The sequence below is a fragment of the Taudactylus pleione genome, unplaced genomic scaffold (genome assembly GCF_031769625.1).
Source record: "Taudactylus pleione unplaced genomic scaffold, aTauple2 ptg000320l, whole genome shotgun sequence".
Lineage (NCBI taxonomy): Eukaryota > Metazoa > Chordata > Amphibia > Anura > Myobatrachidae > Taudactylus > Taudactylus pleione.
In genome coordinates, this window is record NW_028284721.1 from 459585 (window position 1) to 484139 (window position 24555).

At 47.5% G+C, this 24555-nt stretch overlaps 1 protein-coding gene across 1 annotated transcript in view; it reads left to right on the forward strand.

Annotated features, from left to right (window-relative positions):
- The first annotated feature begins 721 nt into the window (after positions 1–721).
- Positions 722–24555, forward strand: part of LOC148509535 (solute carrier family 22 member 7-like) — a 37720-nt gene continuing 13886 nt past the window's right edge. The window contains exons 1-4 of the mRNA XM_088442975.1: positions 722–1147; positions 12630–12733; positions 21891–22045; positions 23783–23951. Of these exons, the coding sequence (XP_088299101.1) occupies positions 722–1147; positions 12630–12733; positions 21891–22045; positions 23783–23951 (854 nt within the window). The remainder of the gene's footprint in view (positions 1148–12629; positions 12734–21890; positions 22046–23782; positions 23952–24555) is intronic.

Below are 24555 nucleotides of genomic sequence, written 5' to 3' on the forward strand. Positions count from 1 at the left end.
CTATACACTGATGATCACAGCCTGTAAGATCTCAGAGAGGCAAATATTTATGGATAACAAAAAACAGAGGAGATAACGTAGATGTTAGCACAAATAAAGTCTTCAGCTACTCCATAAATGGATCCGTCGGCACAGTGTGTACCCAGCTTTACACTCCTCCGATACAAATACATATAACCTTTGTCTTATCTAATGGTTGATTGATTGTCCATGTCCAACTGAGAACACATTGGGAGTGATTAAATAATGTGAAGTTCCTAAATAAAAGAGAACTCTCCGACCTCATTCCTGGAAACCTACAAACTTGTAGTGAGGTACATTTTCTCTGTATTAAGCTGAATGACTCCTGACTTCTGTGAAGTGTGAATCCTGTCAGATGACTGTGTGTAAGTAGAGGGGAGGCATTGTCTCCAATTGATTTGCACAGCACAAAAGACTATGAAGACATAAAGGAGGGGGGGTATACTGTGTCTGCAGGGCTCTCTCACCGGGTGGGGCACAAATCTTCTGGACTGGACGAAGTCTTGGCAGTTATCTGGTGACAGCAGCTTACACATCATCCCAGTACCAAGCTTTGGAACAGTGTCTTAGTTACAAAGTCAGCACTTTGTGGACCATTGCTGGTTCTTGAAGGGTCGAAGGGAAAAAGCTGCATCTCCTCATCACTGCAGTAGCACTGTAGGATTTAATTGATCTATGTTCATCATTCCTCCAACAAACAATGGATTTATTATCCATTTCCCTCAACTCTGTCTCTGCTCCCAAAAAGCTGAATTTCGATGATTTGCTCATTGCGGCCGGTGGTTTTGGAAGATTCCAAGTGCTCACCTTACTAATTCTGTGCATCCCCCGGCTCATCGTCCCTCTCCACTTTCTACAGCATATCTTCATCTCAGCTGTTCCACTCCATCACTGTGCCATTCCCAACTTGGGGAACCCAGGAAATTTGAGCCAGGAAGACCTTCTGCTCATCAATATCCCCCAAGAGGCCGATGGGACCTTCAGTTCCTGTACCATGTATTCCCAGGCACAGCCTCACCTACTAGTGAACAGATCACAGAAGATGGTCAATGAGTCCCTGGTGCAGAGATGTAACCATGGCTGGCAGTACGATGATTCCATGTTCTTCTCCACCACCGTCACACAGGTAGGACCTTACTTTCTCACCATAGGTGTCTTACTAATAAGAATCAGTAAAACAGCATTTGGGGACTGACAGACAGCCCAGTGACAGAGCTATATTGGGCTTGGACTATCCATTGACTAATCTAAAATCGAGTTATTCTGGGATTACGATATGTGAGGCAGGGTTACAAGAATTCAGGGTAAAGGCCAGGGCCCTTTAAATAAAGTGTCAGGGTTGGCTCAAGGGAAGTTCCAGCAGATCAGCCGCATGTTGGCACCACCCCATAGTGCCCCAAACCACAGGTTCTCAAACTCGGTCCTCAGGACCCCAAACAGCACATATTTTCTAGGTCTCCACACAAAATCACAAGTGAAATAATTATCTCCACGTTTGGATCTTTTAAAATGTGTCAGTGAATAATGATTACACCTGTGCACCTGCTAGGTGACCTGGAAAAAGTGAACTGTGTGGGGTCCTGAGGACCAAGTTTGAGAACCACTGCCCTAGACCGATCAAGATTGGTGGGCCTGGTGGACACTGAAGCACTTACTTCAGACCCTCACAGCACTGGGCACTTCTGGGCGGCTCATACGCAGCCCGGGCAGTGACCTATGGCATAACCCCCGAGTTAGCCATTGGTGATATAGCCACATATCATCCCACCCGCACAGTGCTCTACAGTGACTTAGTCGTGGAGTTTGCAGTTGCTGATGTATGCTGATACGGTCTGCGGCTGGCAGGGATGGACTGGAAGCTCCTCTCACTCTCTTCTCTTCTGCTATCGAAAGGTCAGGTCAGTCTTCAGTGGGGGGCTGGGGAAATCAGTGTGTTTTATATTTTCCTGTGGGGGCCAGTGTGTTTTATTTTCTTCCTGTGGGGGCCAATGTGTTTTATTTTTTTCCTGTGGGGGCCAGTGCGTTTTATTTTTTATTGTGGGGGAGTATGGGGCAGTTGTACTAAGCCTTTTTAAAGAGATAGTGGAGAGCGGTAACATAACACAACCAATCAGCTCCTGTCAGTTTTCAAACACAGGGGCCTATTCATCAACACTAAAATAACGTTTTTAAGGACATTTTCCTTAAATAACGTTATTTTGGTATTCATGTAGCCACTTAGCACAGGAGATATCACAGATATCTCCTTGCTAAGTTCCCGTGCGTTCATTTCCACACTCCCCATACATTAGTATGGGGATGTGGAAATTGTGGTATTCATCAAATTCCGAAAATTATAAATTTTCGGAATTTGATGCAGTTACTATTCGCCACTGTGAGGTGGCGAATAGCAGGTGAAACTTACCTGTATCCGCGTGTGCAGGTCCCCCCGACGAGTCCCTCTGGCGCTCTGCTCCGTCCTCAGGCTCCGGAGGCTGGTCGGACATGTGTGCTCCCCAGCGGAGCACAAGAAAGTTTAGAAAAAGAAAAAAAAATTTTTTTTTTCTAATCTGTCATGTGGTCTGCTGGGAAACCACATGACAGACCAGCAGGACGGAGCCGGAGGCTGCTGCGCGGACAGGTAAGTCGGGGGGGGGGGAGGTGAGCGGAGGGGGGGAGGGGGGGGTCGGGGGGTACACAAACTTAACGCATCTGTAGGCAGTGCTGCGCATGCGCTGGTTTTACAGATGTAACAGCGCATGCGCAGCACTGTTTCCAGATGCGATAAGGTAGTGTAGGCAGGGAAAAGTATCTATTTCCAGAAAAGCTGTCATCGCAAAAATGACAGCTTTTCGGAATAGATACTTATGGAGAGGTGGAATGATGAATTCCACCTATAATTAGGTAGAACTCCATGAGAGTTCTAAAGCTAATTATCTCCAGAGAATTTTTAAGTTTAATGAATAGGCCCCACAGTCTGTAAATTGGTTGGTATTTTATCTCTCTCCAAAACCTAGTACATGTCCCCCATAGTGTTATTATTATTAATAATAATAATAATAATAATAATTATAGACATAGGCCCTCATTCAGAGCCGCTCGCTAGCGGCCGTACGCTCGTTCCGAGCGATGTTCGCACATCTGCGCATGCGTACGGTTTTTAGTACGCATGCGCGAACCAGTCAGTGCGGCCGAAAATCGTTTGTATGCTATATAGCGAGTGCCTGCTATTTTGAGTGACAGAATGAGGCGTATGTGGGTGGTAACAGGGGAAGGTGCTTGAAAACCGGGGAGTGGAATTCGAACGCAGGCGTGCTTAAAGGTCAAAACGGGCGTTTTAAGGGAGTGCATAATTAATACAGCAGTGTCATTGACCACGTCACTTGTTTTTTTTTAACTCAGAACTGCTCGCAAAATAGCGGTTGAAAAAACCAACCACAAGAATAGCGAGCAGTTCATACGCTGTACGATGTACTCGATTAATCTAATAAATAGCGGACATGACGTATGGTGCGAGCGGCCAGGGGGCGTTTTTATCAAATAAACGAGCATATGTTTTGCTCGCTCGTTCAGACTTAGAGGTGTGAACAGACTGCAATTTGCGAATGGATCATTTGAATAGCCACCCCTTGTTTTTGAACGAACGACCGCAAATAGCGAACGGCTCTGAATGAGGGCCATAGATTGGAAAGGTGAGTGGAGGGGTTTTAAAAATTACTTGCACAGGGTGCTAGTAGACCTGGAGCCAGCTCTGTAAAATGACGAAGTATTCAAACAGAAGCTATAGAATTAGATTCCATCGTAATGGAGTCTGTAGAGAGCCAGTCAGATCCTCTCTAAGGTAAACTCCACAGACAAATAAAAATAATTTAAAACAAATTCCACCACATTGCAGATTACAAGGGGGCTCTATGGTATTACAGAGACTGCAGTGAACACTTGTCAGCGGCAGCCTCTTGCTGTGTGTTATGGAGCATACACACGGTCAGATTTGTCAGACTTGTCAGATGAACGACTGAACGATTGAACGATTTGAACAATTTTACCAAAGTTTTGAACGATTGAACGATTTTTGACTGCATTAAAATGAATGGAATCGTCCAAGTCTGACTGCAAACCCATCAGATGTCAGATATCGTTATCTGACAAACGGGAACGCGCATCGTTCATCGTCCATCGTTCAGGCATGTCAGATATGAATGATTTTCCTTCAGATATGAACGACTGAACGATTTTTAAATCGTTATCGTTCATATCTGAAGGAAAAATCTGATCGTGTGTATGCACCATTAGAGTTATACTCACTTATCTCTTTCTTCAGGGAGAAACCCATAACTGGGGTAATAACTTCATAAAGTGATTCAGAAATAGGAAGAGTGTCATGCAGAATATTTCCACCTGTTAAAATTGAACTTTTAGGTGGGGTCATCTATGTCCCTACTGAGACAGCATATTACATGTGACAAACTGCCCCCTCAGCTAAGCTAAGCCCAGAAACTGACCAGAAAAACAGATATTAGAGCCCTCTCTCACCCACAAGATCTCTAAAGCTGTTCATACACTAAACCAACTTTCACCCAACTATCCAACAAGTTGGTTGGTTGAAAGTTGGTCTAGTGTATGGACAACTTTGATCTCCAATGGCACCAACCTTGATATCCTAATGGAGTAATGTTTGGATTTATATTATAAAGCTGATTCTCTATGAGAGTCACTACTGCTAGCTGAATATACCATTATAGACTCTTCAAACCCAGCTGACGTGTGCGTGATTTCGTACAGGAATACTGAAAGCTGTGCTGTACAGTATCTTAAGTCTACATGTGGAAACAATCATATTCCCCACTTAATAGAGCTGCTACTGTCTATTACTGTACATTTCCTTTCACATAATGTTGCTATAGTCGATCATATTAACCACCACATAGAGCTAGTACTGTCAACCATATTCCGCACCACATAGAGCCACGTACTGTAGAGCCACTAGTGTCATTCATATTCCTCACCACATAGAACTGCTATTGCCAATCATATTCCCAACCACATAGAGCTAGTACTGTCATTCATATTCCATGCTACATACTGTAGAACCACTAGTGTCAATCATATTCCTCACCACATAGAACTAGAATTGCAAATCCAGCCACATATAACTTGTGCTGTCAATCATATTCCCTGCCACATAGAGCCACTAGTGTCAATCATATTTCCCATCACATAGAGCTGCTATATTTAATAATATTCCCTCTGCAATTGTCCATCATATTCCCCACCACGTACAGCCACAACAGTCAATTAGTCAATCATATGCCCCTCTACATAGAACAGCTACTGACAATCACAGACATATTCCTAACACATTAAGCCACTATTGTCACTTAGATTCTCCATCTGTCAGTCACATTCTTGCCACATAGGGACACAAGTGTCATTCATATTCCTTGCCACATATGATGACTACTATCAATCATATTCCCCACTAGAACCACTATTTACAATCATAAAGCGCACTGGGTTTGAGTTTTATGGAAAATGTTCTTCTTGTTTTAGTATCAATCATATTCCTTGCAACATACAGTAGTACCACTACTGTCAGCAATATTCCCCCTAACCTGTCAGTCATATTGCCCCTAACACAGAGCAGTTACTGTAAATCAGTGGTTGCCAACCTGTCGCTCATGAGCGACGGGTGGCTCGCGGCTGCAATCCAAGTAGGTCGCGGGCGCAGCGCGGCTGTAGTGTGCCTTACACCAAGGTTAGGTCTAGACTATAGAGTGCTGATGGACCTGTGACGTCACACCCACGTGACCTGGCCTGAAAGGGGGAGGGGCGGGGATGTTAACGGGGGACCAAAAGTGTCCCCTCGCGGGCTCGCTACGCTCGTCACGCTTCGGGCACGGTGGCTCGCTGCACTCGCCACAAATATTTATTCCCCCTCTATGCCTAGTGGATGGTAAAGCAGGAGCGGTCCAGCCTCCTGCAGCGGTCACATGGTAGATACGTCACAGAGGTCCTTTAGCCACATAGGAAATAGCAGCAACCCTTACACCACATGGAGCTGCGCGACTGGAGCTCGCCTTGCGGTAAGTGGGGCAGTGCGACGGAAGCTCGCCTTATGGCAAGGCGCGCAAGCCGCGCATAGGACGTCATACGCGGCCGACGGCAGTGCACGACAGTCACTGCCAGCAGGCACTCTGCTGACCGCATCTATAGTATCACCGACAGCGCAGCGCTGACAGGGTTAGGACAGCGCTGACAGTGTTCTTTAGAGCAGCGCTGACAGCATTTTAGAGCAGCGCTGACCGGACACTTGTTAGGCACTCGTTTGGTGAGAGTGTGGGACCAGGCCCTCCACTGTCCCACCTGCAGCCATATTACATCCAGCAGCACCCTGCTCCCCGCTGACAGCTCTCAACAGGCACATATTGGGCACTTTGAAAAGGGGGTGTTGGACCAGGCTATCCACTGTCACACCTGCATAATCTATCCAGCAGCACCTTGATCCCCACTGACAGCTTTCAACAGGCATCAGAGTTACTGTACAGATCGGGTACTTTGAAAGGGGGTTGTGGGGACTTGTTCATTCACTGTGTTCTGCTGCCACATTTTATTTTTTAAAGCTAAAATCTGGCTAATAGCCAAATTTGTCATAGAACAATAATAATGCATGTATTAATACAGGGGTACTGTTTATTAAGCTTTGGATGGAGATAAAGTTCCAGCCAACCAGCTCCCAACTGCCAGGTCGCAAACTGTGTTTTAAAACTCGCAGTTAGGAACTGGTTGGCTGGCACTTTATCTCCATTCAAAGCTTAGTAAATGGACCCCTTTATCACTGTATTAATAAATGCATTGTTATTTTTCTATGACCAATTTGGTTATTAGCCAGATTTTAGCTTTCAAAAATAAAATATGGCTCTTCAAGACGTCTCATTTTTCTCAAGTAGCTCCCACCCCAATTAAGGTTGGAGACCACTGCTGTAAATCATATTCTGTACAACCTAGGGCTGCTACGGTTCCATCATATTCACCATAACAAAGAAATAATACTGTCAATCATATACTCTACGACATAGAGCTGCTACTGTCAATCATATTCCTCTCCATACAAAATTGCTAGTGTAAATCCTATTCACCACCTCATAAAGCTGCTAATATCAACCATATTCCCATAACATATTACTGTCAATCATATTCCCTGCCACATAGAGCTGCTACTATTAATTATATTCAAAGCCACATAGAGCTGTTGCTCTAAATCATGTTCCCCACCACGTAGAGCTAGTTTTGTCAATCATATTTCCAACCACATTGAATAGCTACTATAGAGCTGATACTGTCTATCATATTCCAAGCCACATACTGTAGAGCCACTAGTGTAAATTATATTCCTTGCCACGTAGAACTGCTATTGCCAATCATTTTCCCAACCACACAGAGGACCTTATTCAGAGTCGGTCGCGAGCGCTGAGCGCTCGCAACTGACTCGATGTTGGTCCACAGGGCATGCGCACGACGGAGACTGCTCCATAGTGCGCATGCGCGAGCCCCCGCTAACGACGGATCGCCCGTCGTTAGCGGGCTCGAAGCAGACGGAGCGAGCTGTCGATGTTGATTGACAGCTCGCTCCGTTTGCTGGGCGGGCAGGGGGCGTGCCCGGCCAAACGGAGGCGTTCCTTTCGGAACGCTTGCCGTTTTGTGGGCGTCCCCACTGACATCATCAGTGATGTCAGTGAGGAGCTTCCTGCTCAAACAGAGCAGGAAGCTCCCTGGGGCTTAAGGTTTTCGAGACCCTACCCTAGGGTCTCGTCGTAAGCCCCGATGGTCGCGATGGTCTTGACCATCGCGACCATCTCCCTTAGCGGTCGTTAGAGCTGTGGGTGTTAACCCACAGCCTAACGACCGACATGGAGGCGGCCGTTCAGGATGCAAGCGGCCGCCCTTTTTCTGAGCGACCGCTTGCATCCTACGACCGCCTCTGAATGAGGCCCAGAGCTTGTACTGTCATTCATATTCCCTGCCACATAGAGTAATTACTGTCAATCATATTTCCCATCATATAGAGCAGCTACAGTCTAGTATATTCCCCACCACATAATGTCAGTACTGTCAATCATATTTAGCACCACAATGAATCTTTCTGGTCAATCATATTACCTATATGTAACCTTGTTTACTTTGGGCCTGATTCAGACCCGGTCGCAAGCGCTCGCAACCGGGTCGATGGTGGCCCAGAGCGCATGCGCACGACGTAGACGGCTCCGTCGTGCGCATGCCGAGACCCGGATAGCGACAGGCAATACGTCACTCCGGGTCTCGCACCAAAGGGGGTGTGCTGTCGATGTTGAGTGACAGCACGCCCCCCTTTGGTGGGCGGGCCGGGGGGGTGGCTGCCCAGACGGAGGCGTTCCCACGAGAACGCCTACCGTCTGGGGGCGGGCCCACTGACATCACAAGTGATGTCAGTGGGAGAGCTTTCGGCTCTGTTTGAGCCGAAAGCTCTCTGGGGCTTGCGGCCACGAGACCCTACCACAAGAGTCTCGTCGCAAGCCCGATGGTCGCGATGGTCTTGACCATCGCGACCATCATCCTGGCCGCTCGCATTAGCTGTGGAGGAGGCCGCTCCATTAAAAAAAAAAAAAGACGCGCTGATTCAGAGCGAGCGCTCTGTCAGAGCGTCCGGCTCTGAATCAGGGCCTTTGTTCTATCTTAGAAGTGGGTTACCTTATAGCAGATTATTTCTATGGTCCACCCAAGGAAAGCCTAGGGCAAAGGTCTTATTTGTGGAAAACTAATTATACTCAGTTTTCTATGTTAGAGATCTGACTTATACCTCTTTTCCACCAAAAACCCAGGTCCGACCTAGGATTTTGGACATGGTTCCAACCCTGGTCAGACCGAGGTCAGACCCATTTACACTGCACCTTCGATCTGGGTTACTCCCAGGTCAGCCCTGTTCACACTGAACTCAGGTCTGCCCTGCTAAATCTGTGAGGTCATAAAAAGTGGGAGGTGAATGTTCCACAACCACCAATCAGCTCATTTTAGACATGACCCAGGTCAGATTACTCTGGTTGCACTGTTTACACTGCACCATTACCCGGGTCCATCCTGGGTCCAACCCTGGTAGCTACCTGGGTTGGATTGCTGGGTCACTTGGCCTGGGTTATTTTTCAGGGACCCTTTTACACTGAGCTGCGACCCGAGTAGACCCAGCAAAAACCCAGGTTTTTGCTCTGGTGTAAAAGGGGTATAACAGTGGTCACAGAAACACAAGTTTTATTATGCAGCTTATAGCAACAATGACAGTTATTCTTCGCTGTAATAAAGGTAAGTTACTTTAGCTTATCCCTTAAGGTATATATTTATATATTACATTACAGTCAATGCAACTTCCCTTATAGATTAGAAGGAATATGTTATGCTATTTTCAACTACATATGTACACTCGTATGGTTACTTGAAAAATTCTAACAGCTTGTGAAACAACTTATTACATAAAATTGTGCTCACTTAACTTCCTTAGTTTAATCTAGTGCACAGGTCCTCAAACTCGGTCCTCAGGAACCCCCCCCCCCCCGAACAGTGCATGTTTTCCATGTCTCCACACTGAATCAAGTGAAATAATTAGCTCCACCTGTGGACCTTTTAAAATGTGTCATTGAGTAATGATTACACCTGTGCACCTGCTGGGGGACCTGCAAAACGTGAACTGTGTGGAGAACCACTGATCTAGAGCATTATCACTGACAATAACATTACAATTCACATACATGAATCACATCTCAGATAATAAACTGTACCGATATATCCACACTAATAACCACTTAACAGTTCATATTTGGCCAGTTTACTCGTTGGTTTACACATATGATAGTTGCAATCCTAGATTTGTGTTAGGTCCTGTTAGGTTGCTTATTAAAAGAATGTTCCCTATAAAATGTATTGACTTTCCAATATAGTAGCACTAGCATCTGCACCATGTAACTGATGGTAATGTGAAGTAGTTCCTGTAACTACAGGGTTTGTGTAGCAGTTTGCTTTTTTATAAAGTAGCCATATGCAAGAATATGTCTTCCACTTTCACTACTGTAGTATTGAGGTAATCCCAGGGAGACAGAGGGCCTGATTCAGACCCGGTCGCAAGTGCTGAGCGCTTGCAACCGGGTCGATTGTGGCCCAGAGCGCATACGCACGACGGAGCCAGCTCCATCGTGCGCTTTCGCACCAAAGGGGGCATGTTGTCGATGTTGAGTGACAGCACGCCCCCTTTGGTGGGCGGGTGGGTGGCAACCCACAGCAATGCGAGCGGCCAGGAGGCCGCTCCATAAAAAAAAAAAGAAGCCCTGATTCAGAGCAAGCGAAGCCCTGATTCAGGGCCAGAGTACAGATAAGGATTTTCCTATGTGTATTGTATGTCACTTAATGGGCTTGAAGTATATAGGTGTTTAGCTAATAGGTAGTCTGGGTCTGAGGTGTGCTGAGGTGATATTTGTCATAAGAATATACACACCTTGGTTTAGGTCTCAGGGCCTGATTCTGCTTGGATCGCAGTCGCTAATACGCACTCTATCGCCCGATTGTTGCGTTATACGTATGAAGAGCACATGCGCGAACAGGCCACTGTGGTCGGGACTGCGGGGTCTACGCAGACCCATCGCAGAGCGATTGACAGGAAGTGCCATTTGTGGGTGGTGACTGGGGGTGGTCGGCAAAACCCAGGCGTGTCAGTGCATTTGAACGCCGTTGCAGGGGCATGCATAAATTAGCCACTGCGATGCCCTATGCAGCCTGAGGACTCACAGTGTGCGATGCAGTAAGCAATTCCTGAGTAAGGTCAGAGCTTGTGCGTGAGGCTGCGATGGTACTCGATTGTATCGATGGTTTTTCAGTCTTGCTAAACATTACGGATGTGTGTAAGGTAAGGTGGGGGACCTTATGCTGTGCTGCGGTGGCATAGTGATTGCAATGGATTAGCATACTATTTCAGTTGAACTACATGCGTAATCACTATTGCAATCGTACTTGTGATCAGTAGTTAATCAGACTCTCAGTCAGGAAGCTGGCTCTGGTCAGTACTTTATAAAACTTCTACTGTCTATCAGGGCCGCCATCAGGGGGGACTGCCGAGCCTGTAGTCCCGGGCCCGGATGTCAGCAGTGTGGATTAACCATTATACCGGCAGCCAGGGAGAAGTCTCAGCGTAGGCAGGATTCCAAATAAGTTGCCAGCTGCGAGCCAATTAGAGCTCGCGGAACGGCAGCCAATAAGAAGCGGCCGTTCCTGATTGGCTGACGTTCTGCGAGCAAGCAATCAGCAGCAGCCTCTCCTGATTGGCTGTCGGTCCTCGAGCAGCCAATCAGCAGCGGCCGCTCCTGATTGGCTGTCAGTCCGCGTACTGTGATTGGCTCACGGCCGTACCATATTCGAAATGCCGCCAGCACTGTTTCTTTTCCCTGGCTGCTGGTGCAGTACACACTGCGGACATCCTTGCCCGGTTTTCTCCATGCCTGACTGGCTGCCAGTGACAGATAAGTACACTGACCCTTCTCTGCATCCCCTTTCTAGTCCAGCCAGCCTTCTCTGCGCTTCTCCCCCTAGTACAGCAATCCTTTCCAGCCCTGTGCTCCCCACAGTCAGCCTTCCCAGCTCTGTGCCCCCCATAGTCAGCCTTCCCATCCCTGTGCCCCCTCTAGTACAGCCAGCCTTCCCAGCCCTGTGACCCCCTAGTACAGCTAGCCTTTCCAGCCCTGTGACCCCCTAGTACAGCCGACCTTCCCAGCCCTGTGACCCCCTAGTACAGCCGACCTTCCGAGCCCTGTGACCCCCTAGTACAGCCAGCCTTCCCAGCCTTGTGCCCGATTTCCAGCTTTCCCTGCCCTGTTCCACCCCTTCTCTACCATTCTAGATCCACCTCTCCCAATTGATGCCCCACCCCTGATGTAGCTCCACCCATATTATTTACAGCTCCGCCTACCTATGTCCCATCCCGCTACAAGGGCGGCCCTGCTTATTTTGTCAGTATCGGGCCCTACAATTTCTGATGGCAGTCCTGCTGTCTATCATATTCCCCACCACATAGATCTTTTCCTGTCAATCATAGTCCCTGTCACATAGAGCTGCCACTGTCAATCACTCTCAGTACACATGATATACTGTACAGACAGTCCTGATTAATGTCCCCTCACTCTCAGGACACATGTAATACAGACAGCTCTGGTGTCTCCTTGCTCTCAGGACACATTAAATACAGACAGTCCCAGTGTTCCCTCACTCTCAGGACACATGTAATACAGACAGTCCCAATGCCCCCTCACCTTGAGGACACATATAACACAGAGATACACAGTGAGGTGAGTCAGTGTTCTAGGACAGAACGGGGCATCTTATGATGAGATCTGATAGGCTTTGGTAAATAGTTTTTTTTGCAGCCTGTTTGAAGCTTTGCAGAGAGGTGGAGGGTCTGATAGGGTGAGGAAATGAATTCCAGTGATGTGGAGCGGCACGGAAGAAATCCTGGAGGCAGAAGTTTACACTTTCAGATTGCAGAGGTGGCATGTGCGTGTGGAGTGAGGGACGGGGCATGCTCTGTAAAAAAACAAAACATTTGTTTTCTCTCTATGTTGCAGTGGAATCTGGTGTGTGAAAAGAAATGGTTGAATCAAGCATTGGTCAGTTTCTTTTATGGTGGAGTCACATTGGGAGCCATCATTATTGGATACCTATCTGACAGGTGAGTGAGACCAGGTCAGCCAGAAGCTGCAGTGTATGCATGGAACAGTGCCGGTGTATATGAATAGACCTAATGGGTATGTAATCCCGGCAGTCGGGGTGCCTCCTGTCAATATACCGACAGCGGCATCCTGATGCTCAGGATCCTGACAAGGGTCGGGTAAGTATAAGTACCCTCCCCGTTCTCCTCCTAACCATCTGTTCCTACATCCAAACACTGACGCTCCCCACACCCCATCCTAACCCTCTAACCCTCCCCGTTAGTGCCTAAACCTAGCCCTCCCCTCTTATGGCCTAAATCTAACCCCCCCCTTGGTGGTGCCTAACCCTAACCCACCCCCGGGGGTTCCTAAACCTTACGTTCCCTAGGCCAACCCTAACACCCCCCCCCCGTTTTGCCTAAACCTTCACCTACCCTCGGCGGTTAAGTCCTAAATACGGTCGGCATCCTGGCTATCGGGATTCCGGCGTCGGGATGTCACCTCCTGTCGGTATTCCGGCAAGGGTCTTGTAGCCGGGGAGTGGCATTCCGGCGCCGGGATGCCGCACCCCGGTATTTTAACTACATCTCGAATAGACAGGTGAGTCCAAGTGCACACTGTGGTGTGCAGATGGACAGGTCTGTGTAGGCTGATATGTATGAACGAACAGCATAGAGTGAGGTTGTTGTGTATGTATAGATGAACAGGTGAGCATGAGGGAAATTGCAGTATATGGGTGAAGTGTGATGAATGTGGGTTCAGGCTGTTGTATATTTATTATTTATCTGTTAACAGTTTCTAATATAGCGCAGCATGTTCCGTTGCATTTTACAAATGGAAATAACATTAATAGAACACAACTGAGTAGTAACAGACAGATTTAAATGTAAGAGGGCCCAGCTCACAAGCTTACAATCTATAGGGAAGTAGGTGTTGATACACAAGGATAAGTGTAACATATTGCAAATTGGTCCAGCATGATTGCAGAGGTTATTTGTGAGCTGTATGATCCAGTCACAAAGGAAAGTTGCCCTCAGGTTAGGAGGATGTGAAGTTGAAGAAAGAGAAAATATGTGAGGTTGTGTGTGGGCTGTAAGAAGGGATGTAATTAGCTATGAAGGTTATGTGGGCGGTTCTAGAATCTGATAAGCTTGTCTGAATAGGTGAGTTTCCAGGGAGCGCTTGAATGTTTGAAGACTACTGGAAAGTCTAATTGTGCAGGGCCGGCCCAAGACCCATTTTTTAGGTAAGCAAATATTTTCTTTGGTGCACCCAGGGGTACTGTTGCGCGCGAACGAAAAATATAAAGGGGCGTGGTGTCATGGGAAAAGCTGTACACATACCTAAAGCATGTTCACTTCACATATGTATATAAATATGCAACCACATGTCTACACAAATGCCTTGTATTATTCTCCCCCCGCACTATATCTTATATTGTCCTCTTCCCCCTCCATGCATTGTATTGTCCTCCCCCATGTCTCAAATTGTCTTCTCCCCCACCATACCTTATATTGTACCCCCATGCCTTTATTGTTCTCTCCCCGTTTTATATTGTCCTCTACCCCCCTCCATGTCTTGTATTGTGTCCCCCGTGCCATGTATTGTTCTTGCCTCCACCCTCCCCACTCTGCCTTATATTGACCTTCCTCATGTCTCATATTGCCCTCTGTCCCCTTCATACCTTGTATGGTCATTTCCTTCCTAATGTCTTTTCCTCTCTCCCTCGCTCCAGCTAATGTACCACTGCCTTCAGTCCTCTGCTACTGACACTGCAGAACCGCGGGTGCATCACAACGTCATCACTCAGCGCTGCTGCCTGGTAGTGTCCGGCAGGTGCATATCCGCGCACTTTGGGAGGACCAGGAAGGAGAGGGATCAGTCCCAGCCATGCCCCGCCACCTAGTGCTGTAACAGCACAGCTCTATGCAGCGCATACTTGTCCTCAGGGTGCCCATTTGGACCAGTGAGTAACTCACTGCCCATGACTGCCTTGGTGCCTTCCTCAGTCTGGCGCTCCACGCAGCCGCGTCCCCGGCATATAGGTTGGGCCGGCCCTGTGTGCGTGGGAAGGCATTCCACAGAGTAGGTGCAGCCCGAAAAGAGTCCTGTAACCGTGCATGGGAACAAGTAATGTGTGTGGATGAGAAGACGCAGGTCTTGTGCAGAGCGTAGATGTCGGGTTGGGAGATATTTTGAGATGAGTGAAGAGATGTATGTTGGTGTGGTTTGGTTAACAGCTTTATGTGTAAGTAAAAGTATTTTATATTGAATACGGTAGAAGACCGGTAACCAATTCAGGGACTGACAGAGTGGATCAGCAGATAATGAACGTTTGGCGAGGAAGATCAGCCTCGCAGCTGCATTCAAAATTTATTGTAGCAGCAAGAGTCTGTTTTTGAGAAGACCAGTAAGGAGACTATTGCAATAGCCAATGCGGGAAATAATGAGTGCATGGATTAGAGTTTTTGCAGTGTCTTGTGTAAGATATGGTCGAATTTTAGGTATGTTTTTTAGATGTATGTAACATGATTTTGAGACAATTTGAATGTGGGGAACAAAGAATAGTTCAGAGTCAAGTACCTAGGCAGCGTACTTGTGGGGTGGGGTTGATTGTCGGTTGTCAACAGTGATAGAGATATCAGGTTGGTGACTATTATTGGCCTGTGGAAATATTGGGCCTGATTCGTAAGCGGCAGCTCGTTAGCTCCGAGCGATGTTTGCCCAACTGCGCATGCGTACGGATCGTTATACGCATGCACGAACCAGTCAGTGCGGCCAAAATTCATGTGCTCGCAAAATAGCGAATGCCTGCTAATTTGAGTGACAGGATGAGGCGTATGTGGGTGGTAACAGGGGAAGGTGCTTGAAAACGGGGAGTGGAGATCCAAAAGGTCAAAACGGGCGTTTTATGGGTGTGCATATTTAAAACAGCAGCGTCATTGACCACGTCACTGGGTTTTTGTTAAGCCAGAACTGCTCGCAAAATTGTGGTAGCAAAAACCAACCACAAGAATAGCGAGCAGCTCATACCCTGTTCGATGCACTCGATTAATCTAATAAATAGCGGACATGACGTAGGATGCGAGCGGCCAGGGGGCGTAGTTTCCCAAAAAACGACAGCAAGTTTTGTTCGCTCATTCAGACATAGAGGCGTGAACAGACCGCAAACAACGAACGGTTAATTTGAACAGCCACCCCTATTTTCAGGACGAGCGAGCGCTAATTGCGTCCGGCTCTGAATCAGGCCCATTCTTCATTCTGTTTTGGATATATTAAGTTTGAGGTGACGAGATGCCATCCAAGATAAAATGGTAGAGAGAGACATTCAGTGGCATGGTCCAGCACAGATGGTGACAAATCTGGAGAGGATAGGTAGATTTGAGTATCGTCCATGTACAGATGATACTGAAAACAAAAAGAGCTGATTAGTTTACCAAGAGAGGTGGTAAAGATTGAGAAATGCAGAGGACCTAAGACAGAGCCTTGTGGTACTCCCACTGATAGAGGTAGCGAAGAGGAGGCAGAATCAGAAAAGCAAACAGTGAAATAGTGATTAGATAGGTAGCATGAGAACCAAGAAAGGGCTGTTTCCTAAAGAACTAGGGATTGTAGTTTTTGTATAATAGAGAGTGGTCAAGATTGTCAAAGGCAGCAGAGAGATCTAGAAGAATAAGAAGTGAGTAATGGCCCGTAGACATAGTAGTGACCAGATCATTCACTACCTTAGTTAGTGCTGTCTCTGTGGAGTGTTGGAACGAAAGCCTGACTGAAGTAGGTCCAATAAGTTGTGCAAGTTAAGAAAGTGCGTGACGCGAGTGTAGGCAAGTCTCTCCAGGAGCTTGGAGGGGCATGGGAACTGGGAGATGGGATGGTAATTTGAGAGAGAGTTAGGGTTTAGAATTTTTTTTTTTTTTTTTAAATGGGAGTAATCACTACAAGGTTGAACAGTGATGGAAAAATGCCAGTAGAGAAAGAAAGATTACAGGTTTTATTTAGGGTGGGATGAGCACAGGAGACAGATCTTTACTGATTTATGAGGGTATAGGATTAAGAGGACAGGTAGTAGAGTAGGAGGATGAGAAGAGTGTAAATACTTCATCTTCATTCGTGGGCTCAAATGAGGAGACTGAATGGACATATGAGTGAGTGCAGGCTAGTGTGTAAGGATGGACAGAAAAGTATAAGTGAAGCTTTTGTATATGGATGTGTGTGTCTGTATACATTAAGTATAAAATATTTCTTGTTGATTGAGTATATTTTAAAAAAGCACATTATGGTGAAACGCGCATCAGCGGATAATATTACACATTAGTACACAGGTAGATTCTTGCATTAACTTAAGCTAGTAAGCGGGCTGCCGTGGGCATATGGAGAAGTGGCCGGAGATGCGTCTGACTCAGCCCCATTATGTGCTGTTAGGACTCTTGCTTTAATCGGACAATTGCGGCAATAACATGAGAGCATACATTGTAATTGTGGATACATTTGCCGATGACTCAGAGAGGAAACTCATGGTTACAGAACTCTTTTGGAGCTGCACTCACTCTGTGGAATCCCCTCCCATGTACTAGACTTTCCTCTAGTCTCCAATCCTTCCTACATGAGCTGAGAACTCGCCTCTTTAGGCAGCTTATTACACGCCAGAACCACCCACATAACCTACATAAACTATTCTAATTACCTCCCATCTATACAGTGCACACATAACTTTACATATTTTCTCTTTCTACACCCCTGGCCAGCATTGCTGTGTGAATGGATCACAGCACCATAACTAAGGGTCCTGGCGCTCAGTGCAGGCCATGCCCCCTCTGCATACGGAGGGGGCTGTGCCACAATCAATGGTAATTACAGCAATGTTCAGAGCATCCTCAGTATGCTCCAAGGGACCATAAGGACAGCGTTGTGCACAGTGGCGTAACTACAGCCCCCACAGACCACGCGGTGGCTTGGGGAGCGGAGGCTTGTGGGGTGCAGCGACTTGGGGGCTGCAGATTCCAGGCGGACTTGCCGTCCGCATGAAATCTGCTGAAAACGTCCCTGCAAAAATGGCCGGCACCTAGGAGCAGGGGCGCCGAGAGGGGGGGGAGCGGTTACAGATTACCCGGGCCCGGGCTTCCTGAGGGGCCCGGATCCGGAGCCGCTCCCCCCGAGCTGCAATGGGAGACTGCTCGTGGCTGCTGAGCAGCAGCCGCAGCAGTCTCCTTTGCCTGTGGGGGGGGAGTGATCACACTGATCCGCCCCCCCTGGCTTTGCGTCGGGCTGAGGGGCTTACAGCGCCCCCCTCCGGCGCGCTTCACCGCTTCTCTGCGCTGCAAAACTTTTTTTTTTGCTCGAGGGGGCGTGGACATGTCTCCCACGATTAGGCCAGGTCCCCTCCGTACCTGGGCCCGCCGCGGCTCTCTATGGCCCTGCCTAGGAGGAGACAGATGCTAGAGGTCCTACTGGACCTCTAGTGCCTGTTAGGCCAGCTCAGCCACCGCCACCGCCACATCGGACCACCCATTACGCGTGCTCTCTGTGTACCTGGCTGCCTGTGAGGAGAAGAAGCGCTCAGCCGAAGAGGAGCAGCATGCTTACACAGGAGCAGATGGACACCGGGGCCGAATCACCTGACTGAGGTACACGGGTGTGGATGGGGCCCAACTACAGGGGACACCTCATATGGGCTCAGCTACAAGGGACACGGCATATGGGCTCAGCTACAGGGGGCACGGCATATGGGCTCAGCTACAGGGGACATGGCATATGGGCTCAGCTACAGGTGACACGGCATATGGGCTCGGCTACAGGTGACACGGCATATGGGTTCAATTACAGGGGGCATGGCATATGGGCTCAACTACAGGGGGCATGGCATATGGGCTCAACTACAGGGGGCATGGCATATGGGATCAACTACAGGGGGCATGGCATGGACTTAGCTACAGGGGGCACTGCATATGGGCACAACTACAGGGGACAAGGTATATGGGCTCAGCTACAGGGGACACTGCATATGGGCACAACTACAGGGGACACTGCATATGGGCACAACTACAGGGGACATGGCATATGGGCTCTACAGGGGACACGGCATATGGGCACAACTACAGGGGACATGGCATATGGGCTCAATTACAGGGGGCATGGCCAATGGGCTCAACTACAGGGGGCATGGCATATGGGCTCAACAACAGGGGGCATGGCATATGGGCTCAACTACAGGGGACACGGCATATGGGCACAACTACAGGCGACACGGCATATGGGCTCAATTAAAGGGGCATGGCATATGGGCTCAACTACAGGGGGCATGGCATATGGGCTCAACTACAGGGGGCATGGCATATGGGATCAACTACAGGGGGCATGGCATGGACTTAGCTACAGGGGGCACTGCATATGGGCACAACTACAGGGGACAAGGTATATGGGCTCAGCTACAGGGGACACTGCATATGGGCACAACTACAGGGGACACTGCATATGGGCACTACTACAGGGGGCATTGCATAAAGGACACTGCTACAGGGGGCATTGCATAAGGGGCACTGCATAATGGACACTGCTATAGGGGGGCCTGCATAATGGGCACTACTACAGGGAGCATTGCATAAGGGGCACTACTACAGGGGGCATTGCATAAGGGGCACAACTACAGGGGGGCACTGTATAAGGGGCAGAGCATGGCATAATTTGTTATAAGGGCATTACTGTGTGTCATTGTGTTATACGTGGCATTATTTTGTGGCATAACGTGTAAGGGCATTACGGTGTGGCATAATGTGTTATAACATAAGGGGCATTACTTATTGTGTGATAAGGGACATTACTGTATCATGGAGCTACACACCTTAAACGTCATCTTTGGGTGTGTTTGTTTTATGGCCGGGGGAAGGGGGGGTGGAGGTTGGGTGTCTGAAACTATTTTGGCAGGGGGAGCAAAATTTATAGTTACGCCACTGGTTGTGCAGGTTTGAAATGTCATAAGGATGCTCCGGACGGCACTGCTTCTGATTCTGGCTGCAGGGTGCCTTTCTAGACACCCTGGTAGCCAGATGCAAAGGCCGTGGGTAAGTGGTGGTGCCACCCACAAAGCTCTGCTCTGCCACAGCTGGCAGAACACCCCTAGTTACGGTCCGGCTGGATCATACAGCTCACCCAGAACCTCTGCTACATATTGCATATCGGTCCAACCAGATTGCACTTATCATTGTTTATAAATGCCTGTTTCCCTTTAGAGTGTATCCTTGCAAGCAGGGTTCTCTTACCTCTGTCTCTTATCACTCAGTCATGTTTTATTACTGTTCTTTCTGTTTTGTTCCCAAATGTAAAGCTCAAGAAAATATGCTTATTAATAAGTAAATATTAATAAAGAATAATAATAAATATGCCAAAAAGAGAGTCTATGGGGTAAATTTACTAAAGTGAGAGTTTTTAGAAGTGGAGATGTTGCCCATAGCAACCAATCAGATTCTAAATATTATCTTCTAGAAGCTGCTAGTTAAATGTTAAGTAGAATCTGGTTGGTTGCTATGGGCAACATCTCTACTTCTGAAAACTCTCACTTCAGTAAATATACCCGCTTACATTCTGTTCTCTGTACCCATTCTGCGCATTTACAGAACAGGTATGCGATCCCGCTCCCAGATAGTCAGCAGACTGTCAGTGATTGACAGTCTGCTGCCGTTTGTGGGTGGGGAGTGGGCTGCTATGACCCCCGCTACCCAAAACGGAGGCCATCGCCGTCGTTGGGGGGGGGGGGGGGGCAGGATCTCTGTCGGCTGACGGAGATTTCCTGGCTTCTTCATTTCAATTGCGGCGGCCGGCTGCGTGACCCCATACAATGCTGCGTTTGACAATGCAGCTCGGATACGTAATGCAGCGAGCAGCTTTGCAATTCCGTCTGAAGCTGAATCAGGCCCTCAGTCAGCACATGAACCCAGTTGGCTAGTGACAGAATAGACAGATCACCAAGCAACCTCATATATAGGCTTGGGTACCGACTTGGGCAAAACCCCTGTAAAGGGGAACTCTTTCTCAACAGATATGGGGGAAGATTTATCAAATATTGGATAGAGATAAAGTACCAACCAATCAGCTCCTGTCATTTTGCAAACAAAGGGGTTTAAGTACTAAGGGGTCCATTTATTAATGAATTTTATTGTACGCAACAGGTTTGATACATTTCCCCCATTGTCTGCTTAGATAATGTATTATTACAGTTATATGTGATCCTAAGAAAAATATGAATAATTTGCATCTTCAATGGCCACTTTTGACCTTTGAAGAGCAGGCGCCATAGTAATAATGGACATAAATAATGATTAGCTCTTCAGTCCTCACCTGTTGTCTCAATTCCACTATTCCTATGCATTTAGGGCACTTGTGGGGAGACTGGCTGGAAATATAATATAATAAACCACCCGGATTTACATTATTGGGGACAGAGCCGTAACTAGACATTTTTGGTGCCCTGTGCCAGAAAGATCATTGGCGCCGCCCTCATTATTCAAAGGTACATAATGCACGCAAAAAAGGGACATGGCTTCATGGGGAAGGGTCAGGGAAGAGATAGGGGAGGCCAGGAGATGCTGGGGATGAAGTAAGAGGAAGCTACAAGCAAGAATGATAATAAACAGAAATTTGACAGGCCCAAATAGCGCCCCCTGACCTGTGGTGCCCTGTGCGATGGCACCGGCTGCACTACCCTAGCTACGGCCCTGATTGGGGACTGTAGTCACATTTTAATTACATGGAACATTCTCTGGAATCCTAGGAGTGCCATAGCAGAATCTGGTGGCTCCTTCTCCTTGTGTTGCTGAAGAAAGAAAATATTTAACACTTGTGATGTGCAGGAAATTGACTACTGTGCGTTATAACCAGCAGCGGCTCCAGAGGTGGGCTGCAGTTCAGTCCAAAACTCAAATAGGGGAGCCACACCAACTGCCACCCCCAAATGCTGCCAAACATCGCCGGCCGGGACTGATCGGCAGTTGGTGGGCTTCCCTATTTGAATTTTGGACTGCTCTGGAGCCATCACCGGTTATAACGAATCTAAACTGATAATAACTCGGATTATTATCACAGAGAACGTCTGTATTATGATGCGAGATGATGCTATATTTCTGTGTGTTGTGTGTACAGCATATGTAGAGATAACACAATGGTTATTATTGTTATGTCTTTTAGATATGGCCGCAGGTTGCTGTTGCTTCTCTCATTTATCTTGACTATGTTGTTTGGGATATTGTCAGCGGCTGCAGTGTCATACCCAATGCTTGCCGTAAGCCTGTCACTCTCTGGGTTTTGCCTCTCTGGGATCACTATCACAGTTGTGGCCATAAGTAAGTGGTTCTGAGCATGGTGACACTGGGCTAGAAAAAGGACACTCAATGGCTGTAGAACAATACTAAGGAGAGAATAAGGGTAGCGGAAAAATATATATTTTTTGGTGGGGGGAGGGGTGAAATTAAGGACTGTGGAACAAGACTTGGGTTGAGAGTCAAGGACTGAATAGTAAAACTCAAGTGAATAATAACAACTGTAGAAGAAAACCTCTGAGACGAGGATCTAGGGTAGGGGTGGGTAATAAGCAGCCCTCCAGCTGTTGTAGAACTAAACATCCCAGCATGCCATGCCACAGTTTTGCCATTTGGCCATGCTAAAACTGTTGCAAGGCATGCTGGCATTTGTAGTTCAACAACAGCTGGAGGGCCGTTTATTGCCTACCCCTGATCTAGGGCTATGGAACAAGACTCCAGGGGACATTAAGGGCTGGAGAAAATAGTTAAAGGGGAGATATAAAGCTGTGACACAATACTTGAGGTGCCATGAAGGACTGTTCCACATCCCTTAATGGCCTCTTCAGTTTTGCTCACTGACATAAAGGACTGTCAACAAAATTTAAGGGGACATTTAAGGATGTGGACTTGAGGGGACACAAAAGGACTGTGGACCAAAACTTGAGTTGACATTAAAGACTGTGGAATAAGACTTTAGGGCAGGGGTCAGTGAACTTTTTTACCTTTTACCCCAAAATATATTTAGATACGCCGACATTATCCCCTTGATTTGAAAGGAAGGAAATCATATAGTAGTGCCCCCATATAATGCCCCTGTAGTAGTGCCTCCATAGTTATGCCCCTGTAGTAGTGCCCCCATATAATTCCCCTGTAGTAGTGCCCCCATATAATGCCCCTGTAGTGCCGCTTGTACAAAAAAACCCCACTTACCTTAATCCCCGCTCCTGCACCCGCCGCCGTCCTGTCCGCCCGGCTGCTCCTCGGAACTATGGGAGAGACGTCATGACGTTTCTCCCATAGTGCGCATGGAGAGAGCCGGAAGCTGGAGTTCAGAAGAAAACTCCAGCCTCCGGCTAACGCGGCGCTTCAGGGAAGGAGCCGGGCGCCTGCTGGTAATAACATCTCAGCGGGCGTCCGGCTTAGAGCCTCCCTGCGGCACAGCCGGGCATGCATACAAATCATTCTATATTATAGAATGATTCATATGCATGCCCGGCTGTCCGTCCATTACCCCCAGGAATTTCATTTTTACCCCATGTGGGGTAATTTACCCCTGTTCCCTGACCACTGTTTTAGGGGATATTAAGGATTGTGGAACAATAGTTTAGGGACGTTAGGACTGTGGAACATACTTTAGGGGATGCTAGGACTGTGGAATATTACTTTAGGGGGCAATAGGACGGTTGAACAAGACTTGATGGAGATCTGTGGCTGTGGAACAAGATTTGGTGAAGATCTCGGGCTGTTGAAGAAGACTTTAGGGGAATTAAGGACTGTGGAACAAGACTTGAGGGAGATCTAGGGCTGTTAACAAAGACCCTAGGGGCAATTAAGGACTGTGGACAAAGACTTGCTGGAGATCTGGGGTTATGGAGTAAGAGCTGAGGGGGTATTAAGGAATGTGAAACAAGACTTTAGGGAATAAGGACTGTGGACCAAGATGTGGGGGAGATCTAGGGATGTGGAACCAGACTTGGTAGATATTTGGGGCTGTGGAATAAGACTTGAGGGGTTGTACTGAGAGTAACAGAACTAAGAGCTTCTCCTTTATCTCTACAGGTATTGAGTGGGTGGACATACAACACCGTACAGTTGCAGGGATCATTACCAGTCTCAACTGGAGCATAGGAAGTGCTCTCCTGGCCCTGTTGGCATATTTACTGAAAGATTGGCGCTGGTTAATGGTGACTATCACTGCTCCATGTGTCCTGGGCATAATCAGCATCTGGTAAGAGATGGTAAAAGGGCTTTATAAGCATAACTCAATTTTTGGGCAGTGTGTTCTGATGCTCTGGAGGTATCTATATATAATGTGATGATACACTATGGTTCGATTCTGTGATGTTGTGCTCTGCAATACCCTGCAATTTTACACAATCCGGCATGCAATGCTTTGCAGATCTTTACACTTAGGGCCTAAAACTGATGTTTGAAAATCATTTGTGCCCAAATTTGCAGACATAAAATGCATTCACTGGAAAAAAAACACAATTTCTTGCATCCCTGCAGCAGTAGTAGGTTTATAGATTACACCCATTACACCCAAAACCGCTATAATACAGCAGGTATAACTCTCCCTTTGGTGTGTAAAAGAAGAAAAAGAAGTCTAGATAAACTATGCTTACAAAAGAAGAATGCAAACAAAGAAGAAAGCACCTATCAACTTCAGAGATGAATCTACGCCATAGGCATTCAGAAACCACTAGTGCTGGAGGTCATCGTCAACATGAGTCCCCAGACATCTGTTAATGATACCGCTACCAAAAGCGCAGGGAAGCCCAGTGGGCGGCACTCTCCTGTCACTGCTCTGTGCAGTGCCCCCATACCTTCTG